The sequence below is a fragment of the Delphinus delphis genome, chromosome 17 (assembly GCF_949987515.2).
Source record: "Delphinus delphis chromosome 17, mDelDel1.2, whole genome shotgun sequence".
In the NCBI taxonomy this organism is placed as follows: domain Eukaryota; kingdom Metazoa; phylum Chordata; class Mammalia; order Artiodactyla; family Delphinidae; genus Delphinus; species Delphinus delphis.
In genome coordinates, this window is record NC_082699.1 from 70,082,029 (window position 1) to 70,106,905 (window position 24,877).

Genomic DNA, 24,877 nt, shown 5'->3' on the forward strand with positions numbered 1-24,877 from the left:
TTCTCTTGCTGCGGAGCACGGGCTCTAGGCGTGCGGGCTTCACTAGTTGTGGCACGCGGGCTCAGCAGTTGTGGCTTGTGGGCGCTAGAGCACAGGCTCAGTAGTTGTGGTGCACGGGCTTAAGTTGCTCCGCGGCATGTGGGATCTTCCCGGACCAGGACTCGAACCCGTGTCCCCTGAACTGGCAGGCAGATTATTAACCACTGCGCCACCAGGGAAGTCCTAAGAAGAGTTATTTTAATTAAGATACACTTCCCTTCAACGTTCTAGCAAACAGGTTTAGACCAAGTTTATTCTAGCAAAGACAGAATGAAGACACTGACAGGAAACTGAGGCTCAGCACAGCTGTCGTTGAAGGTCCAGAAGGACACAGACGGTGGTCTTTCCTGCCGTGGATGACATGCCCAAAGCCCAAGTGGGCCTGGTGCATTTCTCCTTCTCTTCAGGACCTACCCCCTCTCCACTTCAGTTCAAGTGGTTCTGACCCCACCTCCCAGCTGCAGGGGTGAGCCTATGACCTCAGTGGCCTGATGGTCAACTTTGGGGAAAGGCTGAAATGGACGCTGGCTCAGAGGAAAGGAGAGACAAGAGTCAGGAGAGTGAGCTAAGGTCCAGATGATACTGTCTGACATCCTGGGTCCAGCTGTACCCGAACTCACCCGTTACATGAGCCAATTAATAAAAAGACAATGAATGGATTTTGGGTTCAAATCCTAGTCCTACAGCAAAGCAGCTGTGCAACGTTAGGTAAACTACTTAATCTTTATGACCTTCAGTATTTTTTTTTTTCATTTGAAACTGGGGACCATAACTCATTGGTATATTTTGAATTAAAGAATATACAGCCGCTAATAGGCGCTTTCCTCTTTCCAGGAGGGCTCTAATTCACGGGACACAAAATTTCTTGCTCAGAGATAGTCACTCCATGTGTGGTAGCTGTTACTGTTTCCCACATCCCACAGCCTGGAAACACTGTTTAAAATAGCGCTGATGCTTTTTTCTTTCATTCTGGGTTGGCAGCAGAGAGTTGGGCTGGTTGACGGTGGCACAGAGCCTTTGGTGAGTTGCAGATTCTGCTCCGGGAACCAAGATGGTACACTCAAGAGTGTCCTTTATGCTTAGGTCAGAGTCCTCCTAGAATGGCCATAACCTGATGAATTGGAAGACTTCCAGATACCTGAGAGGACGGCCTAAGCCTGGCTTCTGAGACTTGCTGTGTGTGACTTACATCAAGTTTGAAAGGCAGCCACTGTGTGGTGGATGGAACACACCAGACTTAAGAACTAGATGGCTTAATGCAAGTCTGATACCACTTGCTACCTCCGTGACCCTGGGTAAATCAAGTTCTCGCTCTGCCTCAGTTTCCTCACCTGTGAAGTATTAGCAATCATACCTGCCTTACTTACTACCTTCGAGGTATGGAACAAAGAATGATGCACGGCTATGGGTTCACTTCTAAGCTTCCTTTCTACTCTTATCCAAGGCGGGTAGGGCTAGGATCCCTGGCAGGGAGGGAGACCTAAACTGCAGCGAGCTCTGCAGGCGGGCTCCTGTGGCTGGAAGCATCACGCAGATGCTACCTGATAATCCAGCAGAGAAGATGCAGAGGGCACTGAGGTATTGGCCCCAGGTCACCTAGAGGACCACCTCCAGCCCTGGCTCTGCAATTCTGTGGCTACAGCAAGTGTCTGAGCTCTCACTCGGCAGGATGTGTTTAACCCTTTCTGGGTACTCAGAGTTATCTCTATCTAGTCACATTTAGTCCCCCGGCAATGGAAGGCTTTCTGGCATGGGGCACCAGGGAGAGTGGGAAACAGACTTGTCTGAAAGTCTGGATGACAAGAGTTCTAGATGAAAGACAACTTTCTCCTTCTGTCCCCCACCAAACCCGGTCCTTCCTACCTACCCTGGCTCAGATAACGGTACTGGCCATTCACCTAGATGCTCAGGCCAAAAACCGTGGGCGTCATCTGGACAATTCCCTTAAACACCCCATATTTAAACTGATGAGCAACTCCCGGTGGTTCTCCCTTCAAAATACATTGAGAACTGAATCGAACTACTTTCCACCACCTCCGCCGCTACCACCTTAGTCCAATTTATCTTTATTTCTCAGTGGATCTGGTATAAATTTCTCTTCAGTCTGTCCCCACCACCCCCTATAGTCTGTCCTTCACTCATCAGCCACAGCTGGGTTTCTCAACCTCCGTCCTACTGACATTTTGCCTGGATAACCCTTTGTTACGACGGCAACCCCATGCTTTGTAGGCTGTTCGGCAGCATCCCGGGCTTCTATCCTCTGGATGCCAGCAGTACCTGCCCAAGTCACGATGTAATGTGTCCAGACACTGCCAAGTGTCCCCTGGGGGCAAAGCTGCCCCAGTTGAGCATCACTGAACCACAAGGATCCATTTAAAACATAACTTATCATGTCACTCCCTTTGTTTGACAACTTCTGATCACACTTAGAATAATAATATCCGAAACCATTCCACGACCTGCAGAACCCTCCGTGTCTGGCCCCATCTCTGTGGCATCTCCCAGCACTCTCCTGGCTCAGTGCCCTGCAGCCTCACCTGCCTTCTTGTTGTCACGTGAACACGCCAAGCCTGTTCCCCTTCAGGGCAGCAACACTTACTGTCCACCTGCCTGGCCTGCTCGCTCACACCTGTCCGTCATACCCTCTAGTTCTCAACTCAAATGTCGGGTCCTCAGATGCTCCCTGACCCCCTACACGTCAACCCCTCACCCTGTTATGTTTTCCTGCTGACACCAACTACCATGTGAACTTAGGTTATTTACTTTCTCATTCCCTGTGTTTTCCTCACCCCAGTGAGAATGTAAGCAGGACAGGAGCTGCCTTGTTCACTACTGACTGTATCTTCAGCACTTAAAAGTGTGCCTGGAACACAGAAGTTGCTTAATTAAATATGTGAGTGATTTAATCATGTTACAGGAGATTCACTCCATTCCTCTCGGTTGTGCCCAAATGAGAGAATAACAACAATAATGATGACAGCAGCAGTAAATACTCACTATATGCCCACAGCTGCTCTAAGCTCTTCTCATTAGTCCTCCCCACGCCCTAGGGGGTTGACACACTTTGCAGGTGAGGAAACTGAGGCTCAGACAGTCAAAGCTACTTGCCCAGGATCACAGGTTAGGAAGTGGATCCGAACTCCCGGAGTCTGGCAACAGTGGCTACGTTAGAGATTTGGAGAATCATGAGCTCTTTGAAGGGGCGGGCCTGACGGAGGCCACAGAGCTGACGGGGCGCAGCGCTGACGCTGTCTCCCACGTGAAAAGCAGGAAACAAAAACCCATGTTGTTATGAGATTTATCCTAAAGAAATGCCCTCGAGGTCTGGGTCATGTAAACACTTCAAAAACACTGGTGTGGGCAAGACTGGGCCGTGTGTGCTCGAGCACTCACTGTTACCACATCTGTGAAGTAACCCACGGATCACATTTGTCTGCAGTTGTTTTATGATCAAACTAGCTTCGGAAAGCCCTAGTTCTCAGTGTAATTTGAGCTCATTAGCGTGAAAAAGACATCCAAGCAGGGTTTGTTCTAGGACGATGCTTGAAGGTTGCTGTTAAGCCAGACGCTCCCCCAGATGAGCTTAGGATATTATATTCAATATAGGCCCCCAACATCCCTAACTTTTCTTCTGTGACACTTACCACGACTACGACTAAATGATTCACTGTTTAGTTTCTTGGTTAACACCTAGCTTCCTCGCTAGGCTCTAGGTGTCACGAACACAGGGTTTATATCTAGTTTGTGTTTTGACATTTCCCCAGCATCTGACATAACGTGAGGCACAGACTAAACGTACAATATGCATTTGTCTAATTCAAGAAAAGACAAATGCCAAGAGGCCTCTGGGAGATCGAATTTTGAGATTTCAGGAGGAAGAAAACACGTTCCTCGAATGTGCCCCATAAGGTGCTTTGCCTTGAATAACCAACCACCCAGGAGAGGCTCCAAAACATTCAGGCTGGCGTCCACTTCACACAGGCTTCCCTGATCGCTCGAGTCGGAATTAGGTCTCTTTTCTCCTAGTTATCCACAGGATTTAAAAGTTTAAATTCAATGTAAACCTTTTTGAATATGCTTAAAGATTCACATGACTCAACAATAAAAATGATATCAGAAAGTGTTTACTGAGGGGGTCCTACGCCCACCCCGGAGGAAGCACTTTTATTAGTTTCCTGGGTATCTGTCAGTGTTTCTTCAAGCAAACCCAAGTTTAAATAAATACATATGTTTATGTGTGTCCTTCACTGTCTAAATCTATTCGGTGTCTGAGTCCAGAAGATGAGTAGCGAGAGTTCACAGGGAGGGATTAATCAGTAGAAGTACCCAAAATCTGGCTCCTGAGTTTGGACAGGGTGCCTGGGTCGGGGGTGCAGGGGCCTCTGTGCACTTGTTCCCACGCCCTCCACCCTTCCCTGCCCCAAAGGCAGCGTGCCGTGAACACTGCACTCACTGCACCTGATGTTTTCACTTGACAGTCATCCTGGAGATCATCCCAGATCAAGACAGAAGCAGCTTCCTATTCCTTTTTACATCTGCAAGGGGTTCCGCTGTGTGGTCATACCACAGAATATTTCATCCTGTATTTACAGGTAGACACTTGCTTTGTTCCTGATCCTTTTCCACTACAGAACAGGAAGAACTTCCCAGAAGTGCCGTTGCTGCGTCAGGGTAATAAATAAATCTATAATCGTGATGAAAATGGCTAATTTGTCCCTATGGATAGTGTACCATTTGTACTCCCACCAACAACACAGGAGAGGAGATGTCTGCTTCCCCACAGTCTGCCTGAGTGGGCTGTTAAGCGTTTGGCTTTTCGCCAATCTGACAGGAATCTCCCGTTGCTTTTGTATGTCTCTTATTTATCACAACATGTGAAGATTAAGAGATAATTGTCCTTACGAAGATTTATCCTCCACAGAGCAGCTGCAACTACCTAGGGAAAGGTGATGATGAAAATAATCGGGTCATTCCAGAAATATATCTCAGACACTTTACTTTTCTCTGCTTTTTTCTCATAATGAAATTTCCTCTGGGGAAAAAAAATACTACAACCACTGAGAAGTTTGGGGGAGAGTAGAAGAACAATTATAGAACAATAAAGAATTCATTGTATTAGAAGTACTTACATATCACTTGAAGGGGTGGGTTTTGGTGAGGGGCTGGGTAAATTTGCTTCCATAATATCATTAAAACTACTGTTTCCTACATTCTTGGCCAGCTGTAACATAAACAAAAACACAATATAGCAAACTCCTTACTACTAGTTTAAAAGTTTCCTATTATTTGCTTTTGAGATTTCTGAATACGTATTTTCCCTCATTTGACTCAAAATACAAACTGCCCATCCACCTGGTCAACAGACAACTTACGGAGCACGTACTCTGCGCCAGGCACTGAACTTCTGAGCACCGGAAATACAGAGATGGGTAAACCATGTTCCCTGCTGTAGGAGCTAATGGACTAGTGGAACCATGGATAAGAAAACTAATCATTTTCACAAACATAATGTGATAAACGTTAGACTAGAATAGGATGTGGTCCTACACACACACACACACACACACACACACACACACACGCACACACTATATGAGATTAGACAGAGCAGATTCCAAATATGAATCTAGGTTAAATGCTTAATGGACAGCAATAGCTTTTCAATTACCATCACAACTCATTTCTAGATAAAGCAGATTTACTGTTATTGAACAGAAAAGGATGTAGGATTCCTTTATATTTGGGGTACCAATTAAGATGCTGCAGGATTCCTTTATATTTGGGGGGCACCAATTAAGATGCTGCAGGCGATTAATGAAGAGGTCCCAGGAACCATTTTGCTTCTGGGTTCAAGACCCTTCCAAGAAAATTTGTCCTGAAAGGCTTTTGGTCATTGAGATAATTTGGGGATTGATGTGAAGTTTAGGAAACACTCATGTGATCAGGTCTCTTGGATTTATCACATAGTTAAGTGTTTACGATGGACTGACACCATTTTCATACTAAAGAAGAACGTTTCAGGTATTAGGTCTGAGCCTTTTCTCGATGACCCTGAAGTGAACAGGGAGCCGTGTATCAGGAGGATACTTCCTAAATCAAGGGGCTCATGCAACACAAGACAGACCACCATTGCTTAATGGGTGCTCAGATGACAAAGGCTGCTGGCTGGGTGACTACCTGCCCTGACTCTGGGGTACTTTGCTCCCGGCAAGGCTAGTGATAAGCTAGGCTTTCAGATTTTTTGAGTCCCAGGCACACTCAGGTCCTGATCAAGAGCCTCCTGTGTGAGGAGAAGCCCTACTTTACTTCGAACCCTTTCACCCTTAGTAGAAGGACTCTCTCACAGGCACCAGCGTTCCAGTTATGCAAGACAGGACTGATGGCCACAAGGTATTATAGGAGATGCCATAAGTAGGCCTTTCCTTCCTTCATTTGGTGAACTGTGGGACCAGTTTAACTTGGACCTGATGAGGGTCCCCTTTCCATATTATAGAGCTATACACCATAACGGCACACAGTTTTTTCCCTGACTACCTAAAGAAGTTGTGGGTTAAGGAGTGGTTGGTTTATGACAGTAGCTAACAGGCCACTCTCAATTCATGTGTACTTTTACAAACTTACAAACAGTAAAAATAGAGGAAAACTCTTTGGTCATTATCTTTAATAACATAAGCCACTAGATAAAGTGAACATGCGAGTTCAACATCTAACTCCCTTTACTGCTATGACAGTGAATCATATAAAAACTATTCCAAAAGAAGAAAAGCAGCTTTGAAAAAGCCTATCCTAGAAGAAAAGAGCCATTCAGTGGAGCTAATTATAGAAATGTATGATTCGCCAGTTCTTCAATCAGGAAGTAGAAACAGTCAATGTTACATACCACAAAATTTACATTTTAAATACCTATTTAAATTCACTAAATTCAGGAACTAGAATTCTTTGTACTCAGCAGAAACAAAAACCCCCAAAGCAATATACTAAATATATTCATGACAGGTCACTACTTACCAAGAGTTCAGAAGTTCCTAATTTGTCTAGTTCCAAAGACTGAATGCGGGAAATATGAACCCCCATTTCTCTATGGATGCCGGAACATTCTATGCAGGTCAAAATCCCCAAGTTGGTTGAAAGCCAGGTGGGTTCTGTGGAAAGGATTTTGAAGACAAGATATCTAATTTTTAGTGTGCCAACTACAGAGGAAGCTAAAACAGTAGTAAAATTTGTTAAAAACTATAAGGGAAAAATTCAAATGGAAGAAATGGATGCTTGCAGTTTAGCCTAGGGGCTGTTATAAAAACTAATAGCTTGTTAGAGAGCAAATTTTAAGACAAATTTTAAAACTATCCCTTCAATACTGAATTGAAAATAAAATTCAGTGCTTTATTTTTGTGAAAATGTGAGAAAGACTTTGCCCAGGAGGCCGAGGAAACATCCTGACAGTGATAGATTAAAGGCCTTCTAAGTACAGCTCACAAGGGACTGGGTTCTACAGCCATCGTTAACCTCCACGCTACAACCCAACTTAACCTGTCATCCTGGTTATGGCTTCTGCACAAGCACCTCTTGGTAATAAGACAGCTTTTTCTACAACCCCCAAGGGCCCCAGAGCAGAGCCTCCTCTGCCATTCCCTGACACTGTGTCAGTCACTATCACACACGTACACAAAAGCAGAAGATGTGAGACTTGCCTCTGAGGTGCTTATGGCCTGTTGTACACAGGAGCCCATCTGCACTAGTAAAACAATTAAAAAGGAGATCATAATGCTTAAGGATAGGTTTGCACGACATTCTGACCACTACTAGATGTGTGACCTCAGGCAAGTCAATCAACTTCTCTGATTCCCCCAGTTTTCTCGTCTGTGAAATGGGGATAATTTTAGTTATCTTGCTCAGAGAGAGTCTGTGAGGATTCAGTACGTAAAGACCAGCAAAACAAATATCACGATCCTTATTATAACGTAAGCATTCGATCAATGTTAGCTACTGTCAATACCTAAGTAACACAGATGCCATTTGAGAACAGAAATTTGGAGCAAGGGGACACCAGTGTGATACAGAGGCTGGGGAGGTTTTACTGAACGGAAGGTACCGCGTGCCAGCCAATGTCATATACGCCATTTCACTACGCCCTCATAACAGCTGAGGTTTGTTACCCCACCTTCAGGATGAGGAAACTGAAGATCAGAATAGGAAAGGGACTTAGTATGAGGTCGTCCAGGCTCTGAGAAGCGGGCGGGTGATTCCAAACCAGATGATGGACTCCGTGTCCAGTGCTCTCCCCTTACTGTCCATTTAACTGGACCTTACGGGAAAGGTGGCATTTTGGCAGGTGCCATTTAGGGAGAGCAGGTGAGAGCTTCCCAGGTAGAGCAAACGGCAGGGGTGAAAGCACTCAGAGGTGGGACAATTCACCCACCTCTAGGGCATACATGTGTCTGTGTCCACAAGGAGATTAAGGCATTTTAATAACCTGCTTATTTATATTCTACAGGAAGAGAAGGGATGTTTAACAAGCGGCTCAAGTCTGGGGGCAAATACCTGACGAGCCGCAGTCGCAGCAGACATCATTGCCTGGGAGCCGCTGGACGTCCTCAATGATGGCTTTCGTCAGGTCCTCCAGGCTGTTCTCCCCCGTGCTCTGCTCTCCACGGAAGGCCATGGTGAGGGCCTCTTCTTTGCTGTTCGTCAGCACTGATATCCACCTGTTGTCAGAAACAGGAGGAGGAGACATAAGAGCCTGGTTGGCCATTGCATTCTCCTTCCCCTGCAAAAGAATCTGTTTTCATGCAGAACTGGCAAAAGAGACCTCCCCATAGCAATACAAAGAATGGAAAACAACACACAGGAGAGAGCTAGCGAGATGAGAGGAACAGATGAGAGGGTATCAATGACCAAGGGCTTGCGTGAACACATAGGCGCCTGCGTTTCCACGGAGACAGAATATAAAGGGAACGTCAGAACGAAGAGGACTCAGAGTGGGACCAGCCTAGTGCAAGGATGAGAAAGAACAGGTGAGAAAGGAATAGGAGGCAGGAAAGGGAGTTTAGCAAAAGGCATTGTTTCCTAGGAGTCCATGTCAGCGGGGGCACTTAAAAGTGAAAGTGAAGGGGTATTTCATTTTCCATGAAGATTCATGCTTATGAAAAAGGTACATTAACAATGGAAACACATGATGTTTATTTTATGAAATGAAAAGTGCAGGCTATTAAAATATATGTACAGCATGACCACAATATGTACCCAACAAAATAACCCTTTGCTACTAATCTATGCGTAAAACAACCTAAATACCCAATAACAGGGGTTGATTAGCAAAGCCTGAAATAACCACAAAGTGGACTAGTTAACCAGGTATTGAAATTTAAGTTTCCAACTCATTTTTGGATGACTTTGGGGAAATGATCACAATATAATGTTTCGTGAAATAAAAAGGAAAAAAACTGTCATATGACATAATCTCAAATTTAAATGTATTTGTGAATTATATATTTTGTTTGGGGAAAAAAGGGATAGAAAGAAACTCACCAAAATACCGGTTGTCTCTGAGTGATTTTTTGTAGAAAAAAACAGATGGAACGCTTGACTCTATTTTTCTGTAATTGTTTGAATCTATAATGAGTTGTATTACTTTCAGGAATGAGGAACCAAAGCCAAATTAACATTTTTAGAAGAAAATCAACAAAAAAATGAGAACAAACAGTGGTTTAGAAATGTTTTTCATTTCATTTGAATAAGTAATAGAGACAGCAATGAGGATTAAAAACCAAAGCAGAGTATTAATACCTGGAATAGGTGAACTGCAAGTCATACCTTTGACTCTAGGTGGCGCTCACCCTCACTGTTGTGAGGAAAAAGATCGCACAGCTTAGCTTTTCTGCTATGAAGCAGAAAACCCAACAACTGTTCAGGAATGGAGGGGATGGGGTGGGCATTTAATACCTTTTAAGTTAAATAATATTTTCTTCTATCATTAGTCTCAAGTTATAAACTAGAAATTGTTCTCTTAAAAACAAGTCAAGAATCTGGGTTCCACAGGGCAGATCACTGTGCACTTAACAGCAGCAGCACTGATGATGCTGGAGTCTTCACTTGACTGCAGAAGCCTCTATTTTGCTTTCCTTCGGCATCCTGAGATTTTGGCTATCTGATATTACCAGTATCTACTATGTGCCACATACTTACAATTTCTGAAATATAATCCTCCAACAAGCCTCTGAGTTAGGGTTTAAAATGCTTTAAAGAAACAGAAGCCTAGAGAGATTCAGTGACTTGCCCAAGGCCCTAGAGTGGGACTGGTGTCAGACTGGGAAAAGGAAACAGTTCTGTTAACATCCTTTTTTCAGGGTTCCTTCTCTTATGCCACATTTGCCTCTTTATTTGAAAACTCCTGACAAAGAAATTAAAAACGTTTGCCATGATAATCTGAAAATACATATTTAAAGGACAATTCATTTTCTGGAGGAATAATTCAAATTTGGTGAAATGGCTACATTTCAAAAGGGTCAAGAATTAAAGCAACTATTTCTGACAATTCTTCAAAAAACTTTAAAATTATTTTAAAGTAACAGGCATACAAAAAAAGTATTAAGAAACAAAATAGTGCATAACGGTGTTTTAATACTTTAAAAGTCACTTTGAGTTTACAGGAGTAAAAACAAAAACAACGGGCACTGTATGAGAAGCTTTACACATTTGACCTCTAGTCTCAAAATCCTGCAAGCGAGGGCTAGAACCCATCTTACTGACAAGAAGGCCGAGGTGGGACGATCTTTTCAAGGTCACAAAGTCACTACCGGGCAGATTCTGGACTAGAGTCAAGTCTGCCTGCCTTTAAACACGCAGCTGCTCTTCTGTTGTACCTGCCTCCTTCCACAGTGCGATGAGAAAGGATTTCTCTGTTCAATTCACTGGACACTTTCACATGAGAAAACAACTCAATGAGGCAGTGAAAATTCCTCCCTGTAACTTGGAGGAAAATAAACATCTTTCCGTGCAGGATGCCAGGACGTCTTCATGAAAACCAAGTCCTCCCCCCCATCACTACCATCAGCACCCAGAGAGAAGGCAAAAGGTATGAATTACTTGAACACTGAATAAACCCCTCCCAAGTGCAGATGATGGGATTGGAAATGAAGAAGGCACAGTCCTTGTCCTCAAGAAGCTCTAGGTGGGCTTCCCTGGTGGCGCAGTGGTTGAGAGTCCCCCTGCCGATGCAGGGGACACGAGTTCGTGCCCCGGTCTGGGAGGATCCCACATGCCACGGAGCGGCTGGGCCCGTGAGCCATGGCTGCTGAGCCTGCGCGTCCGGAGCCTGTGCTCCGCAACGCGAGAGGCCACAGCAGCGAGAGGCCCGCGTACCGCAAAAAAAAAAAAAAAAAAAAGAAAAGATATAAAAAAAGAAGCTCTAGGTCTCCAGAGGGCTTGGGCTGAGCCAGGGGATCCAGAGGGGTGTGAAGTGGGTGCGGGGCAGGAGGGAGGGAGCAAAACCCCCAGGGCGGTGTGGCTTGAGCAGAACCTTGCAGGGGGCACCTGAGTTTACTGAGCACCCTAGACAGAGAGGAGAGACGCATGTGAAGGCCCAGAGGCGAGAAATAACCACCAGGATTCTCAGTAAAAAAAAAAAAGAAAACTTAAAGGTATACTGTACAGGACGGAGATGCTTTTTCAATGTAAGGCATCGTGCCGTTATCTCAGAACTACTTACGCTACATAATCCTGCTCATCTTCTGCCTGAAAGTGATACGTCCTATTATCTAAAATACAAAAAAAGAGAAAAAAGCAAAACCTTAGAAAGCAGAATACCTTAGGTATTAATGCAAATTTTGAAAGTTCCTGGGGGGTGGGGAACACATTAAAAGCAGGATTTTAATATAATTTTATTTCTGCAACATTTTGTTTTAGCAGTTACACGATTCACTTTGTCAATATAATTCTTCTGAAGGGCAACAAGAATACAACAAAATAACTGTGAACACCACGTGAATGCCTAGCACTTCTTTTAAAAAACAAGTGGGAAGGGGGACGGGTCCCTACCTGGTCAAGTGGATCTCGGTGACAAATCGGAGAGTGCTACCTGCGAACTCAGTATTCTACTTTTCCTTTTCAGTTTGCCTCTCACTGGCTTTCCTTTTTAAAAAACTCCTTTCCAGAAATGATAAGTAACTCACAGGGCAGCCCTGACAAGCAGGCACATCGTGCCCCAGGCTCCCCTCTGGTTGAATCAGGCTGCAGGGAAGAAGGGCTCAAGCCTTGCTGGAGGATCATCCTCAAGCTGCGACTCAGGTAAGGAGAGGGCAGCTTAGCTTGGTTACTTTGGGCAGGTGTACATGAGGGAAGCTCTTCCTTAAAATGTGGGATCTGCTAGAATGTTTCTACATACTGAGGTCGAACTACCACTGACTTACCACCTTTACTTACGAGCCCGTCCCTCACTACGTGACTGGCTCCAGGGCAGGCCCCCCTCCCCATCTCCCTGAGAGAGAGGAACACGCCACAGGTGCTACAGCCCAAGCGTCTCGGCTGAATCCCTGCTCACCACTGTGAGACCTTGTGTGAGTTGCTGAACCTCTCTGAGTCTCAGGTTTTTCTTCTGTGAAACGGGAAACCGACAGGGCTTTTGAGAGGTTTGCCCATGTTTATAAAGCACCTGGCACATATTAGACATTCAATAATTATTATTAATAACCTATGGATTCTCAAATCGAGGGGTTCTTAACTTTTGAAGTCACAGTATAATTCCAACTTTTCGTATTTCTTTCTCATCAGTAACCCAAGAAGTCTCACGGTCATAAAAATCATGGTGAATCTGAACTTCAGTAAGTGCTGTAGAATCCAGCTTAGACTCCACCCAGAGTCTCACAGCTGAGTCCATCTTTTGGGCTGGGACTGTTTGTTCCTTTCTCAGGACTACATCAGAAGGATTTCAAGGGACAGGAGAGTATTTCTGTGCTCTACACACACAGATCATAGGCTGTGGGTTGGCCTGTCCTGTGGGGCTCTATAGAGAACGATGAACACTGAAGGTCAGTGCTGGAGGATTTCAGAATATTTGTGAGTCACTTCATCGGCACTGCCATCCTCTTGCTTTACAAAGAGATGTCTCCTCAGCTACCGTGAACACCCATGGGACCAGTGAAAGCACAGGGAGCCAGACTGGAGGAAAACAGTCTCCCCTCACTCTGAAGACTGTGAGAATACAGGCCTTCAGTTGGGGGGTGGGTGGGTCACTGCGCAACCTCATCACAAGAGAAAAACACACTCTGACCCATGGAATAAGACAGTGACAGAGCACGGTGTCATTGACTCATGAAGTCAGAAGGCAGTTCTGCTTGGAAGCAGGGAGATGTTTTTTTCCTTTCAGGGCTTGATTCTGCAACTGGGAAAATCAGCTGGACACACACAGTGGCACATCCGTGTCGTCAAGTCTATGTCTGCGCATCTCAACCACAGCTACACATTAGAATCACCCAGGGACTTCTTAAAAAACACCTATGTCTGGGTCTCACACCAAAGATTGATTCAGCAGATGTAGGAGAGAAATGAGAGTGTGCTCACAAAAATCCTTCCGGGGGATAAAGCTGTGTACTTGTGGCCAAGAACTGGTCTGGTTTACTGCACAAATCTAGATTCTACTCCACTGCAGTCAGATCTGACACGGTTATGCCTTCCCACCTGCAGGTGGGCTCCGTGCAGAGAGGCCCAGGGCTCTTCTCAGAGCTGCGTGTGCAGTACGTACAGCAAGGAGCCCTGCTTGGGAAAGCTGCGGCTTCCAACCCAGAGAACGGGAATAGGCTGGTGGCAGAATGCACAGTAACTGACTCGGGAGAAAACGGACTCACGTGATATCAGGTCAAAAGACTTCTTGTCCTCGGCATTCGGTTTCACCTGACAGGTGAGAAGGTTCAACTTGGCGGGTTGCCTGTTAGACTGGACACAAGACGAAAGGGAGAAGTTACGGGCAGCATCAGCTGTTCCCCACAGGCCCAGTGCCCGTGGGGCAGGTGTGCAGGGTCATGATAAATTTGATAAGGTCTAATTCACCCCACTGGAATTCTGAATCTCATTAGAGAAGGGAAAAAAAAATGTTAGGTGGCCTACTAAATGTCTTTTAACTGTGTATAAACATCCTGGTGACTAATCAGAATGGAATCGAGATAATCCATCTTGCTTTCAGTGAAGAGTGGGCATGACCCATGGAAAGGTGCCTTTCTGGAACCTACACACACACAAGCTCGAAGAGTTGGCACTTTTCACTACTGCATCTTCCTGTGAAATGTAGCTGAGCGTACTTCCTCCATTCACTCAAAATGACCCTAGTAACCAATCACCCCAAACCCGGTGTCTCAGGCATCCACAAATTTTGGTTACAACATGACATTTACATTACTTCTCCCAAAAGTACAAGGACAACTACTAGCAATGAGACATTGCTTAACGAGCCCCCAAATCTGGAGAGAGGTTAAGACGATGAGGATTTCCCATCACTTTCCAGCAAGTCTCTTGGTCACACACATAATTCATACAGAGCCTGCAGCATCTAAACAGTCATGCTCATGTAGGCTTTACTTAAAAGGAGTCTCGCCACATAATCATTCTGGTCAAAACTCTTTCTGGCCCTCCTGCCCACATGTCCAAGATCACAGGCTGGCCAATGGTGAATGCCAGCTTCCGGAAGGAGCTGACCAAGGTGAAGTGCCCGAGTGCCTGGGCTGGGCTTTGCTTGAACAGAAGTCTGCGGAAATAAGCAATGCACTCTTTAGTCAGGCCTGCATGCCTACCCCAGCTGACAGTCATGATTCCGAAAATCTCCATGCCAGGAACACTTCCACCCACATCCGACTTAAGCCTTTAGGGAAAGCAGAGAGGGAGACGGTAGAGACAGGTCCCACCAGTGGCTTATGATCAAGAATATTTCAACGACACGCGCTGAGCCTCTCACTCTCAATAATGGGCACCAGACACTTCATTTCCGTTTACCTTCCTGTGCTTCCTGGACAGCTTCTGAGATCCTCCTCTGTGGTTTCAAGGAGATTAGACACAGAAAGCAACACGTTTTGTCCTGAGTCTATCTGTTCCAAAGCAAGCTCTCTGGTTGGGGGAGAGGAAGTGTGAGACCCCCAGGGATTTCATATTCTTTGCATGTACATGTGACTTAGACATGGAAACCGGAAGTAAAGTCCTGTACAGGACGGTTTTGCCTAAGAGAAACCAGGGCTCGGGAAAGGATTCCTGTACTACAGACTGACTGCCAAACCCAGGATGGGGAGGCAGAAGGTTGCGGGCCTGAAACATTTTCTTAGAATAGACCTGGCGTAGGGTTGCTAAAGGCCCCCGTCTCCAAAACCAGCAGCTGCAACCACAAACCTTGGCTGGGTCCATTGTAAAACGAACTGTTTAGTCCCTCATCTTTTGGGGTGCTGATAAAATCGCTGGATTTCCCATATGATCGACAAAGACATCTGACAGGCTGGAAAGGTAGCGAGCCTGGTTATTGGTGAGACTTTGTAGAACACCATGTTCCAATTTGGCATCCACATTTAAAGGAGGATGCAGAAAAGCTTAGGGAAGATCAACAGATGATTAAAGGAGTGGAAAACGGGAACTTTGAAGATGGTTTAAAGGCATTATTTAGTCAGAGGAAAGAGGGTGAGGAGTGACTTAATCATGGTCTGCAAGGTCGTGAAGGGTTGCTATCATGGAAGGTCTGCAGCTGTTTTGCATTTGCACAGAACTCAAATTGCCAGATATGAGCCAGACGTGAGGAAGAACTTCCCAAGTTTAAGTTGATTATGCATAATAAGAGGTTTCAAGTTTCTTAACCTAAGTAGAGAAAACCTTAAGAATTTTTGAGACACCATTCACATGTGAATGTGACAGAGGGTTAACCAGATGATTTCTTTTTTCTTCCTGAATGTTTGTGACTCCACTGCTTCTGAACAACCAACATATACAACCAAGTAACAGAGACAAAATTTTAAAGAAGGAAAAAATATTCAGTTAAGTATCAACCAATCCTGGAAAATGAAATATCACCATTCACCTCTCATTTCAAAGCATGGGCTACTTCCAAGTACATTACCAGAAAGCTTCTGATGACAAGGGTTTTGCACAGTTTAAGTCACTGCATGATTGACCCACAACTTCAGTGACAATGACATGTGACACTCCCTTGGAAGCTTGTCAAGTCTGGACTGACATCTGCCACGTCAACATGAACTTCACTTGACACAGACATGTCTTGCCTGTACATAGTATTCTGTCCCCAAATGCCAGTGAGACAAAGGACCTATCACCCCAAATGTGACTCTGAAGAGCAGAGAACACAATTTTCGACAGGTGAAGCAGCCGATGCGGCCAGTACCGAGCCCAGGAACACCAGGAAGTGGAGCAGGATGCTGAAGCAGAGTACATGGACCAAGGGACCAGAAAGCTCGGAATCACTAGCCATCACTGAAACTCCAGGGTTGTATAACTTGCCGAAATGTCACAGTCCTTTCTCGACATTTAGTACTAATGTATAGGTATACCGATGAACGAAGATATAATCTGTCCCGGCGGTTCAGCAGACTAAAATCATAGTGAGACTAGATGACTTCCCCTGGGATACAACGCTGTGGAACAGTTTAGGAACTGCTTTCATACTGTTTAAGTACAAGAAAGGATAAAAAGGCAAGGAAACATGTATTTATTGAGTCCTCACTGTTGGTGATTCCTACCACACTCTGAATGAAAACCCCAGGCTGTGCCAGGACCTCCAAGCACCACCTCCAGGCTCCTTCTGACTTTGGCCCCTGCCGCTTGGCCTGCTGTTCTCCCTGCCGGCGGTGAGGGGCACTGGCCTCCCAGGGACACCTCCTGCTTGCTCCCTCCAGGACTCTCCCAGTCGGCACCTCCCCAGAGGAGTGGTTCCTGGCCTGACCACCCTCCCTAGACTTCCTACCCCTTTGCGCCCTGCTGTGTTTTCTTCCTGGGTCTTCTCACTCCTATTTACTTCTTATCTTGCTTCCCACTAAGGGCACACATTTTTCTGCAGCAGGCACTCAAATATTTATCAAATGAACGAATGCATTCCAGGGGCCTTACATATACTATCTCATGTATGACCTGTGAGGGAACTAGTTTAAGTTTCTTTTACTAAGTAAGATGAAGAAGCAGAGGCACAGAGAGGTTAACCAACTTTCCTAAAATCTCCTAGAAAGGAAGCAGCAGAGCCTGGAGCGGAATCCAGGGTTGAGTGGACCAAAGGCCCATTCCTCCTTCCTTTCTGCTTCCATGGGAAAGACAGCCACACAAAATCCCCCAGGACCAGCCTGAAGCCCCAGCCCATGAGAACACCTCCTTCTGAGAATAAGGGTTAGAAATAGAGCAAAGGTTCCCAAGATTAGCTTCTATTTTAATATCTTCTCAGGTCATTTGACTTTCAAAATTGACTCAAAGAGAAATTTTAGAAGCCTATTTGAAACACCTATTCACTTATTCATTGGAGAAGATAGTGATGAAGTCTCTACCACATCTAAGCACGTATGAAGAACAGGTGGTCTGTGCCACCCAGCAGCTACGGGAAACAGACACGACCACGGGCCTAGGACGTGCCTGGTGCCCGGCAGGGCCCAGAGCCTGAGCTGGATTTCCATAAGGCTCCAGAGGCAGCCTCACCCCTGAGTGAGGGCTTAGAGGAGGGGCAGGTGCAGGTACCTGGGGGAATGCAAGGGACAAGGCAGTAGGTGATGCGGAAGGAGAAGCAGGGAGGGCGCTGCATGTGGTGCTAAGGACTCTTGTCCCATCCCAGGAGATCTGCAGTGCACTTGCATCCAGGGGGACAGCTGGTGGAGGAGGCCGAGAGAGTAAGACACATGAGCAATGATGGGGGCCTGAATTAAAGCCAGGGTCATTGTACTGGGGGCCAGGGACTCAAGATACGGCAAGAAAGAGACTTTCAATAAATTATTCCCCAAGTAACCTCGACCTGGTATGCGGTTCTCCCAGGCTCTGCATCTGAACGATGAGTGAAGGGGCCCGCGGCCCCTGCAGGCTCCGCTGAGCAGCATCTTTCAAAAGCTACAAGTGCTCTACCCCAAATACAATTTCGATACCTTTCAAAAATGAAGACTGTTTTGGCTCTGTACCCTGAAACTCTGAGGCTTGTCCTTATACAGGTTTTACTTTTCACTAAAAGAATGCATATTCACTGAGGAAACACTCGGAGCTAGACACAGTGCAAAGAAAAAACTGAACGTTACTTGTTAATCCCACTTTCACACCCAGAGACAGTCATTGTTAATACCGGATTTTAACAAGATACGTGTGTGTGTGAAATGTCTGTTCTTAGAAAAAATGGGTTGGTTCAATTTGTATATACTGTTTTGCAAATTGCTTTCTCCAGTTACCATTATACAGAGAAGAGTTCATTTTTACACAAGCATGTGGCAAAGCCATTTGCAGGTTTTGAAAATGTTTCCACTAGGGAAGCTCTGGACACGTTCCCTGCACAGAAGCGATGAAGGTATTAGCCCTGTGACATAATGCTCTGCCACCCAAACCAGAGGATGCCGTTCAGCTGGGAAAGTCATCAGAAATGTGTGCACAAACAGAATGAGTCGATTCTGACGAATGTTTCTGCATCTCCCGAAAGAAAAAAAAACACCACACGTTGCTCCTTAGACAGCTCGGCATGCACTGCGGTGAAGTGATTTTGCTGGAAGCATGAAGTCGTTAGCGCAGGCATATTTCTGTGAGCAGAAAACAGCTGCTACTGGAATTAGTATCCAGAAATGAAGTTATTTCTCCCCACCATCTTGCTGAACTGCTCTGCTTCACAAACAAGAAGTGAACATCATTAATTACTTGGGAAATAAGCCTGACCCAGCCAGGCTGAGCCTGCTGTGTAGATAGAAGTAAAAATAAAATAATAAAGCTCTCTGCACTTCCTAGGCTAACGCTTGTTAACACTGCTGTTCAGATTCTTACAGGCATTTCAATTTTTTGTTCAATAAATATTTATTTGGACACCTACCACGCCCTAGAGGGACACATACGTTTGGCACACAATGAACAACCACAATAACCCCCTGACAAGAAGTTAAGTACACAGTGAACACCCAGCACTGCAGAAAGAGCTTATCTCCAAAATTTTAGTACATTAAAACTTTGGTTTCTGGAAAGCATTTTGGTTTCTTTGGGGCAAGACAGACGTTTTCGTTTACCGAGCAACTAAAGTACTCGATACTGTATATAAATTTTATTATTTTACTCTTGCAATACCCCTATGGGCTAGGTACGGTGACTGTACCCATTTTACACAAGAGAAAACCAAGGGTCAGGAAGGCGAAAATAAACTGATCACTGTTTTACACAAAGTAAAAAGCAAAGCTTGGATTCGAACCAATTTCTTCCCAGAGCTCTCCGCATTTATCACGCTGTTCCCCTGTCCAGACAGACCCTCGGGACATTTGCAGAGTCAGTGAAAACATCTTCTTTTTCCCTTTCTGGTTCTTCCTACCCTGGAATGGCCAGTTCCCTCCTTTCCCTTCCAGATCACTTAATACGCCTGAGAAGTCTCACTTATTCTCCACCTGTTCCACATTCCAAAATTACTATCTTGTGGCCACAATTAGAGCTCCCCCATCTGTTTAGTGAGCCTTCAGACAGCTCAGGGGAGAAGGAACTGATCACCCAACTGAAGCAATTCATCCTAGAGTACGATGACTAGGAATTCCCTCAAACCTCCCAACCATTTAAACCACAGGACCGATTTCTAGTTGGCAGAACATGTGTGCACGTGCAAGAAAGATCTATTTACAAGTGGAGATTTTCTTGAAAATTTCTTATGGCAGTAATGAACTTGTCACGACTTCTGAGAGTATGTTCCACTCTAGAATCAACATTAAACAATGCTGTAAACAGGAAAAAAAAAAAGAGGTTATCAGGGCTCCTGATTAAGAAGTGGGACTGATGTTACCTCATCCGACCAATGTGCTAGATATTCATCATTTAGTCATTTCCACAAACATTTACTGAGCGCCTACTATTTGCCAGTATATAACGTTTGGGCCAGCATAGAATTTTTTTTTTTGCGGTACGCGGGCCTCTCACTGCTGTGGCCTCTCCCGTTGCAGAGCACGAGGCTCCGGACGCGCAGGCTCAGCGGCCATGGCTCACGGGCCCAGCCGCTCCGCGGCATGTGGGATCCTCCCAGACCGGGGCATGAACCTGTGTCCCCTGCATCGGCAGGCGGACCCTCAAGCGCTGCGCCACCAGGGAAGCCCCAGTATAGAACGTTTAAATTCCCATTTCCTATTTAACTGTAGTAACCACTTTAATCCTTCAATTTCACCCTCCCTTCTTCATCTAAGAGTCAAGTCCAGAGGCTCCAACAATCTCTGCTCAACATGAAAGCAGGAGAGATTCCTTTGGCAGCTCCTCAAAGCCCAGGCAGCGCCAGCACCCTTGTGACACGCTTGTGATTCTGGAGTACTAGCCAAAAGGCGATGCCGGGTGCAATTCTCGGTCTCTAAAGCCAGAACGAGACACTGTCATAAATACCCGGCTTTCATGGAGCCACACTGAGGCTCCTGCTTGGTTGTCTGGAGCAATACACTGTTCTGTTAATTTACAAAAGCAATTTACTACTCAAACTCTAAGGTACACGGTAGAATGGAGAGAAAAACGTAATTCTGGAGGCAATCAGACCCGGGTCTGAGTCTAGGCCCAGTCGTCCATCCTGAAGCTATGAGCTCTCCTGAGTCCCAATTCTTCTTGTCACAGAGAAGGGAGACAACGCCTTCTCCGCTGACAATGAACCCAGGCAATGTCTGGACAAGTGCTGGTGCTCCCCCTTCAGGTGGGAGGTGGTACGGGCTCCAGAATTCAACTTCTTTGGTTCAAATCTGGCGCAAGCACCTGCTGGTTGTGTGACTTTGACTTTTTCCCCTTAAAATGGCGGTAACGGCAACTACCTTATGAGGCTGCTATGAAACTTAAGTGGGAAAACATGAAACTAGCATGGGGTGTGTGCGTAATGCATGGTAGTTACTATTTTTATAGCTATTATTTCCCAAATATCTCCTCTAATGGCGTCCACATAGCTGACACCTAAGATTCTATACTGTCATCAACATCCTTCTAGATTAAGGCGGTATTCCCTGTTAAAAATGCAACCACCTCTGGGAGAGTTACCCGTTAAAGTCACTCAGGTTCAGAGAGAACACCAGATCCTGTGTGACAGGAGGGTTACAGAGGGTGAACTGAGGCTGTGTGCCATGGGCAGGGTGGAGGAAGGGGAAGCAGAGCGCCCTGCCTTCTGTATGAAAAGAGCATGCAAGCGAAGTGAGGGGACTCCAGACAGACAGAGGGGAACCGGAAGAGGGGGCTAAAGGGCCCAGAAACGCTGGGGACTCGAAATGGAGAGGAGCTTAGAGAGGAGCTTAGACCTGCCCACTGCTCTGATTTTATTGCTTCATCTATTAAAAGGACCCTCAACTAGAATAAAAAGGGAGGTAGGGAGACTCAGACTTCAAAGTGGCCGAGTTCTGAATGAGGTCCACGCCAGTTCACAAACCTTACAGAAGTCCTTGAAATTGGCTGCAGGTTTCCACCTTACTACCCGCCCCTCCTGTCTGTTTGTCCTTTTGAATTACACCACTGGCAAACAATGGGGGAGGGGCTCAGGGATTCCCCTTCTGGCTGAGCACCAGAATTACCTGGGAAGCAATCCTTGGGCTTCACAGCACCAGACCAACTAAATCAGAACCTTTGGGAGTGAAGCCAGATGATTCTAATGTACAGTCAGGACTGCAAATCACATCTTGGGATTCAAACAGTGAAAAGGAGAAGCTCCTTCTCCAGGATTCAAATCGAGTAAAAATCGCTGCTGAATATATTGTTTAGAAGAATAAACAACCTGTAAAACATAACCAGTTAGATTTCTAAACTTATATTTTATGGAACTTGAGTTTGGGAAGCCCTCTAATAACCGTCAATGTCGTCAGGTCTGTTATCTGCAATATGGCAGACGCCTACAGAGATATTCCACAGGGACCGCCTGCGTTTTGGAAATAGTGCTGCTTATTTTTATGTCCCAATAACACTATCTGCGTGGAACAGCTGTGTTCCTTTTGCTGGTCACTGTGACTATTTAGAAGATTCAACACCAGTGCCTTAGGACCTGAGGCTGCATTTTGCACCTGATTTATGAAAGTCAGCTCTGGTCTTCTGTTTAAAAAAAAAGTGGGGGAGGAGAGGGAGCTCCATGTCACCAGGGCAGTGGGGTGAGGAGCTGACTGATGAGGTGAAGGACAGAGGCACCACCTGAAGCCGACGGAAGGGGCATAAAATAGAGAATTATTATTCCAATGGAGGAGGGAGAAATTCAAATAGGAATTAAAAACACTGGTTCAGGATGCTGTACAGAAATTTTTTATGGTTCTTGCTTAATTGGAATTTTTGGTATACCAACTATAAAGTATTTTTTAAGTTCATCCTTGAATTCTCTCCCTTTTTTTTTTTTTTTTGCATCTGGATAGCAATAGCTTTTTTTTTTTTTTTTTTTTTTGCGTTACGCGGGCCTCTCACTGTTGCGGCCTCTCCCGTTGCAGAGCACAGGCTCCGGATGTGCAGGCTCAGCGGCCATGGCTCACGGGCCCAGCCGCTCCGCAGCATGTGGGATCTTCCCGGACCGGGGCACAAACCCGCGTCCCCTGCATCGGCAGGCGGACTCTCAACCACTGTGCCACCAGGGAAGCCCAGATAGCAATAGCTTTTAAAGAGTGTTTAATTAAACCTCCAAATGTCTCTTAAAAGCGAGTAAGGAAAGTGATACCATTCTACCCATATTGGCTTCTCTTGGGTTCTCCGAACACGCTTTCTGTCCTCAGCACTTTGGACTGTCCTCTTCGCTCTGAGGGGACTGCTCCTCAGCAGGATCAATGCCATCTGCAGAGACGCCTTCCCTGCCCACACCAGTGGGGCTGCCCCTCTTATTTTCTATCCCAGCACCTGCTCACTTCTTTTACAGCACTTAGCCTTTGTTTACCCCAGGCTCCAAGAGGACAGGGGCCACTAATTCACCACTGCTTCCGTAGTACCTGGCCTCGTGCCTGCTTAGAAAGGAGTAAGACATCTTAATAAGCAAATTATACCCATTTTACATTGGAGAAAACTGAGGCTCCAAAGACTTAAGTAACTTATCCAAGGTCCTACAGCTTGTACAGGAGTTTAAGCCCAGGTCTAATTAGCTCCAAAGTTTGTTCTTTTACAATTCACAGTGCTGCTTCTAATCACTGGGGGTAAGGAAAATAGTCTCTTCTTGTAGTGACAATGGGAATAAAGACGTGCAATTGGGCAGAGTCCAGAGTAGCCTCAGAAAGCAATGGAGGCCAATCACAGAAATCAGGTTATTAAGCGCACTTCGAGGCAGGGAGCAGCCCATTGTGAACGGGCTTTCAGCGCATCTGTTAAAGCCCTCGCAGCTGAACGTTATCTTCAGGGCTCTGGAGAGCACAGAGAATAGTCCTTGGAAAATGTCTGTGGGTCTAAAGAGCCCAAGGACAGGGAGAGAGACATCAGATTCTTGCTTTAGTGCAATGCCCTGGAGCTGTCAGGAGTGCTGTTCGCCTCTAATAGGAAGAAATGAAATTCCTTTGAGAGGACAGGTGCCCCAAACCGGCTTCATTAAGTACCTCGAGGGGTAAGGAAATAGCAATACAAAGGAATTCCAATAAATCAAATTAAAATTGAGATGTTAACACATTAGGGAAGAAGACAATAGTAATAGCAATGATAATAGCTGACAATTATTTTGTGCTACTTCCGCCCCACATTGTGTTCTAATTCCTTATAATCAATGAACTGGTTTAATCCTTACACACACCTATGAATCCGGCAGTACTGTGAGGGACGCAGTGTCATCTGGACTCCATCATAGCAGTCTGGCCCCTGGTGCTGGATGCTGTCACCCCACCTCGGCTCACCCAGGTGATGCGACTAATTATTAGGTCTACCAGACACTTAGTGGGGTCCAGGCTCTACAAAGCTTTAAATGCATCATCTCATTTAATTCTCACAACACTGAAAGACAGGTACTGTCAGTATCCCATTTAACAAGTGAGGAGTAAAATTAAGTACCTTAAAAGCCACACACAATAAGCAGCTGAAGAGGCATTGAATTCCAGGCTGACTCAGAGGGCTATGCTCTTGATCTCATCCTCCTAAAACGTGCAGCCCACCAAGAATCATCTAAAGAGGCTCCGCCTGGTCCGGTTCAGTTGGCTTCTCAAACTTTTAGAGTAAAAATCAAACCTTAGTGGACTTCTGTGTGATACCGAAAGCATTTTTAGTGTTGAGAAAGGAGTGGCTATGAATTTAATGATTGCTACAGTGTTAATCATAAGAGCATCTGCAGGCATTTAAAGAATGTATGACTTTAAAAAATCAGTCTTCAGATTCAAAGATAAGTTCATGGACCCCCTGTAACATCTTCATGACCCCGACTCCTCTGCTCCCCACTCCTGGAAACCCTTAGAGCTGTCTTTACCCTGAGACCCTATGATTGACTCAACAAGGTAAGGAGTTTCATTCCAAAGAACTATTCTTCACAGACCTTTCAAAGACCTCACGACAAGCTGACATCGGAGGAAAGGCCTATCATGTAGTAGAAAGAGAACTGGCTTTGGGGTCTGAAAACTGGTTCAGCTGTTTACAGACTATGTGACCCTGGGCATGGGATTTAATCTCTCTGAGCCTTACTTTCTTCATCTACGAAATGCAACTTCATTCAGAAAGTATTCACTGAGCACTAACTACATGTCAGGCAGTGTGTTAGTCACTGGGAATTCAAAGGTGA

The 24,877-nt window shown here is 45.5% G+C and overlaps 1 protein-coding gene across 1 annotated transcript in view; it reads right to left on the reverse strand.

Annotated features, from left to right (window-relative positions):
• The window catches only part of ASAP1 (ArfGAP with SH3 domain, ankyrin repeat and PH domain 1), a 273,045-nt gene that overhangs the window by 40,169 nt on the left and 207,999 nt on the right, over nt 1-24,877 (reverse strand). Inside the window, exons 13-17 of the mRNA XM_059995202.1 lie at nt 13,878-13,965; nt 11,744-11,792; nt 8,578-8,741; nt 7,048-7,181; nt 5,169-5,260 (exon numbers count right to left, since the gene is read on the reverse strand). Coding sequence (XP_059851185.1) covers nt 5,169-5,260; nt 7,048-7,181; nt 8,578-8,741; nt 11,744-11,792; nt 13,878-13,965 — 527 coding nt within the window. The remainder of the gene's footprint in view (nt 1-5,168; nt 5,261-7,047; nt 7,182-8,577; nt 8,742-11,743; nt 11,793-13,877; nt 13,966-24,877) is intronic.